The 4,941-nt window shown below is 35.6% G+C and overlaps 1 protein-coding gene across 10 annotated transcripts in view; it reads left to right on the top strand.

Annotated features, from left to right (window-relative positions):
• Window positions 1-4,941, top strand: part of LOC106875945 (collagen alpha-1(I) chain) — a 286,544-nt gene that overhangs the window by 168,981 nt on the left and 112,622 nt on the right. For all 10 annotated transcript variants that reach the window (XM_014924278.2, XM_052965609.1, XM_014924272.2 and 7 more), the window contains one exon: window positions 2,521-3,086. In XM_014924278.2, the coding sequence (XP_014779764.1) occupies window positions 2,521-3,086 (566 nt within the window). The remainder of the gene's footprint in view (window positions 1-2,520; window positions 3,087-4,941) is intronic.

Raw genomic sequence — 4,941 nt, 5'->3', positions numbered from 1 at the left:
GAAGTTGCTTTAGTCAAGATTAAAATCTGCTGAAAAAGCGACTAAATTGTTGTATCACCGGGTGTGTCACAAGAAATCTTTGACTTCACCAGACAAGCAGAAACTTCTTAATTTCATCCTCAGATTCTATAACAAACAATATTAATTATATTAAATCTCTTTAGTTTTATTTCTCTTATAAATGTTTTTGTACATGCATTTATTTCGTCCGTAGGTGAATAAAATGTTTGTGTGTGTGTGTGTGTGTGTGTGTGTGTGTGCGCGCGCGTGTTTATGTAAAAGTAATATATAAATGAGCCTTTGAGCATATCTTTCTATATGCGACCTTCTTGGTATATGCATGATGCATAAATATATGCAGGGATTTATGTAGTTTATGTCTGAATATGTGTGCATAATTGGAAACTTATCTCAAGTATCATTGTTTGACTTAACTATTTGTTCGTAGAACAAGCAAAAGTGTTTAATAATAATGTTAATCATTTTTCTGGTTAGGACGTTGATCTGTCAGAGATGTCTTTCACTGAAGAAGTTAAACATGGCACTGTAAACAACAAAATGTCCGTTAATTTCATAGTAATACCACTGCACATATATTTCTCTACCTCAGCTCAGGGGTAGGGAAAACTAAGCGTCTTAATCCTGGATACGTAGTTTTGCAGATAGGACACGAGCCTACGACTTCTTCAACCGTGTAGTAAAAAAAATATCGACTCATCCATCCATCCTTTTTATTAGCTATTCATCATAAAAGTCGAAGCGATCCTACTAACTGTAGCCTCGGTGTGGCACTGCAAATACACAACCGACATTCTTTAGTTTCTTATCTAAATATATTAAATCTTAGTATATCAACAGACAGAAAGAAATGAATAGCTTTGCATACTGAAAATACTGTCAATGTCACAGAATTGGCACGAAAAAACTTATCGTGCATGCACACTAAACAAAAAAATGTGCAACAAGAACTGCGCTTTAATAATGCAGTAGATGCCAATGCATAAGCAGATAGGTATTTGTGCATACAAGCCAGACATCGTTGTTAAGAATTGCAGAGTCAAAAGAGTTTGTTTACATATATGTCAATCATAGCAAAGGGAGAATTTCACTGTAAGAGTTGGAGAAATAGTCTATATAAAAGAAAGACAATTCTATTAACAGTGATTGTTATGAGTCTAGTTCTTTTTTTTAAAAAAAAAAGGCATGCATACAAATATTTGGCAAGATTACAAAATAGCACACTATACAAAAGTAACGTTGCTAGGTATTATACGTTTGCGAAAACACGAAAATAAATAAAAGAACACCCTTAACAATTAGAAACATCCCCATGTACAATTCAGGTACAAGAGCTAAACTTGGTGATTCAATCGAAAAACAAAAATAATAATAATATTACTTAACAGAGGCACAAGACTCAGATTTTTTATGGAAAGTATGTCAGTTTCATCCATCACCTCTTCACTTCACTTGAGCGCCTTTTACTAACTACAGAGGAACGACTGACAAGCCCACTTCAACGGGATTTTAACTCCAAATGTAATGGACATAAATGAATATTTTTTTCTACTCTAGGCACGCGGCCCGAAATTTTGTGGGAGGGAGCCAATCGATTAGATCGACCCCAGTATGCAACTGGTACTTAATTTACCGACCCCGAAAGAATGAAAGGCAAAGTCAACCTCGGTGGAATTTGAACTCAAAACGTAAAGGCAGACGAACGTAATTGAATATTCTAAAGTATTTCATTCAATCCTCCTCTACAGAATCTGAAATCCCCCTTCTGTCGTAATAATAATCATTTCTAATATAGGAACAAGCTCACACATTTTAGGAGAGAAATCTAGTCGATAATATTGGCCTCAATAATTGATTATAATTTATTTTATGTACACCAGAACAGGTAACGTCGATCGCTGGGAAAGTGAACATTGAGTCAAGACTAGCATAAAATGTTTATAAAGGGAAGTGGGCTCTGCAATACCTACTTACGTTGACATTGATTCCTGCGATATAGTTTCACAATTTTATTTGATAGGTTTGACATTAGATGAATAATATGCTAAGTTTTGGTCAAGAAGATTAACGATGAAGTAACGGTGGATACTAAAGGCGAAACAATTGCAATTATTTGGATTTTAAAAAAACTTGAACATTTCACAATTAATTATTTGAAATTAACTGCTTTAAAAATAGAAACTGTCGGACACTAAATACATATGTGCTAAATAAGAAAGATGAGTTCACTTAGTTTCGTAGGTTATTTTCGACGACTGTGGAGTGACAGATTTACTTCTAGAAGTGTCAAGGAAACAGCTCTGATATGTTGATAATACGAAATAATAAAGCTTATAACAACTTGCTTTATATCTTTTAAAAATTTAACAGTTCACTGAATCATTAATAATTTGCATTTTTTATTTTCATTATTTTTCTAATATGCAAAACACTAATTCTTTTTCCTGCATTATATTTCTGAATACCTTATTTTTATTTATTTTATTTATTTTTGTTTTACAGAAGGCTTGTTGCCGTTGAATTCAGAACATGTCGACATGTTAGGAGTGATTGGAATCCCTTCAGATCCCGTGAGATTCTCAACGGGGATGGACTATTTTCCAGCCTTCAGACTGCTCGGCAAAAAGGAGTTTAAAGACAATGCAAATCAACTGTTTGGTAACAAAGCTATAAACGACTTTGCTTTAACGATGGTCGTTCATATTGAAAAACCAGATACTAGCTTTATCTTCGCAGTTCTAGACCCTACTGCTTCGATTATACAACTTGGTGTGAGTGTTTCATCAAATAGTCAAGGCAACGAACAAAACATATCGTTATATTACTCACCAACAACTGCTGATGTAAATACATCCGTTTCTTCCAAAATATTAGCTAGTTTCAAACTCGAAAACCTGCTCAACAACTGGGCGCGGATTAGCTTCATGGTTAAAGACGATATTGTGGAAATATATTTAAATGGAACGAAGAAAGGAAGACATCAAGTGATCAGGGAACCGTTAGTTCTTGAAGATGCCTCTTCTATCTACATCGGAGGAGGTGGTCCAGCCCAAAGGAAGATGTTCGTTGTAAGTATATATTTACATTATGGTCAGATAACGAGGATATATATTTAACAGAAAAGTTTCTCTCTTCACCCTCTCTCCCTCATACACACGCACGCACACACACACACACACCACACACAGACAGAATCAACAAATCCCAGTTGACCTTCACAATAAATTTCCCTCTACCTTCAGCAGAGAGGCATCTCAGTAAATGTTCCGTTCTTATTCTTAAACTTGCTTTAAAATAATGACTTTATTATGACAAGTGTGTGTATGTGCGTGTATGTATGTATGTATGTATGTATGTATGTATGTATGTATGTATGTACGTATGTATGTATGTATGTGTGCATGGATTACGATGTATCACTGAGGAGCATTCGCTAAATATGGCCAGTATTTGACATCCGAATTTAGTGGGACTCATCTCTCTCCAGGTCTATCCAGAGCCGGTTTCCTCCAGAACAAAAAAAAATGAGAGAAAATAAGCAGAGAGAAGAATGTATCTAAGTGCTGGTCTGGTACTTATCTATCGACTCCAAAAGGACAAAAATTTGAATTTGAGGATAGCTAAAAGTCAGAACGAGCATAACGAGGCAGTTCTATCCGACTTGTTAATGACTGTGCCAATTCGCCTCATATAAGTATGTGTTTGTGTATGTATGTATGTATGTATGTATTTGTGTGCATGCGTTTGTGTGTGTATTGTGTGAGCATATATGCAAACACGTATGTACATGTATGTATATATGCACATTTATATATGTGCGTCTTTGTGTGTGTATATATATATATGTATATACACCTGTATATATGTATATATTATATATATATAATAAATGAATAAATATATTGATAAATAAATTGATATATAAATATATTTGTCACATACCTGTGATAAATATAAGACATAGAAATAGATAAAATGAATAAATGTAACTATATAAAGTGCGAACCCATACACACAAACACACACAAGAAATGTCATGGACGGCCATAACAATGTCATCAACACAATTAACAGCGACAGCAGCAGCGGCCGTGACGACGATGGCAATAACAACAACAACAACCATCACGATGGTAACACCGGTGAGCGAACACACGTACACAGAGGAATACAGGAACTGTAATATATTTTGGGGTAGCGTCTTAGGGCAGCAGCGGCACAATGGGGTGAGAGGGTTAGGGTTAGGGTTAGGGTTAGGGTTAGAAGATGGGTCTGAGAGGAAGGCCACACTGCTGCTAAAATCTATGACACACAAGCACACGCATATACACACATCCGTGCGCACACATACACGCACACACACAAACGCATGCGCACATAATAGAACAGAATGGAGTAGTAAGTGGAGCAAGAACACACATGAAAACGAAAAGTGTCGTTGAAGAAGTCACAAATGTGTTTTCCGGACAATGGACATGAGTTAAAATAATAAGATAAGAACAGTAATAAACGAGAGAAGAAAAAATATACAGTGCGTGTGTTTATTTAGCAAAAAAAAAATGACCATCCTGACTTACAATATCTGTTTCAACACACGATTTGACACCAGGAATCTTGCAAAACGAATTAATAAACGTATATATGTGTGTGTGCGTGTGTGTCTATGTATATGTATATATATATAGTTCAAAAAAACAATAACAAAAAAACAAAAAAACAAAGTGAGGACGTGATATGGATAGTGTTATTGGACGCTCAGGAAAGGAAAGAGAGAGTGTATGACGTTTCGGGCGTAGCCCTTCGTCGGAAAGATGGAAAGTTCGGAGAATGGAAGAACGGAGAAAGAGGAAAATGGTACCGATGCCCACGAGGTTACATTATGAAAAGACCGGAAGAGGAGGTGGTGGGAAAAAAGTTCTTTCT

This window comes from Octopus bimaculoides, chromosome 2 (genome assembly GCF_001194135.2).
Source record: "Octopus bimaculoides isolate UCB-OBI-ISO-001 chromosome 2, ASM119413v2, whole genome shotgun sequence".
Lineage (NCBI taxonomy): Eukaryota > Metazoa > Mollusca > Cephalopoda > Octopoda > Octopodidae > Octopus > Octopus bimaculoides.
Note: the sequence above shows the minus strand (reverse complement) of the source record. Positions and strands in the feature narration are given on the sequence as shown.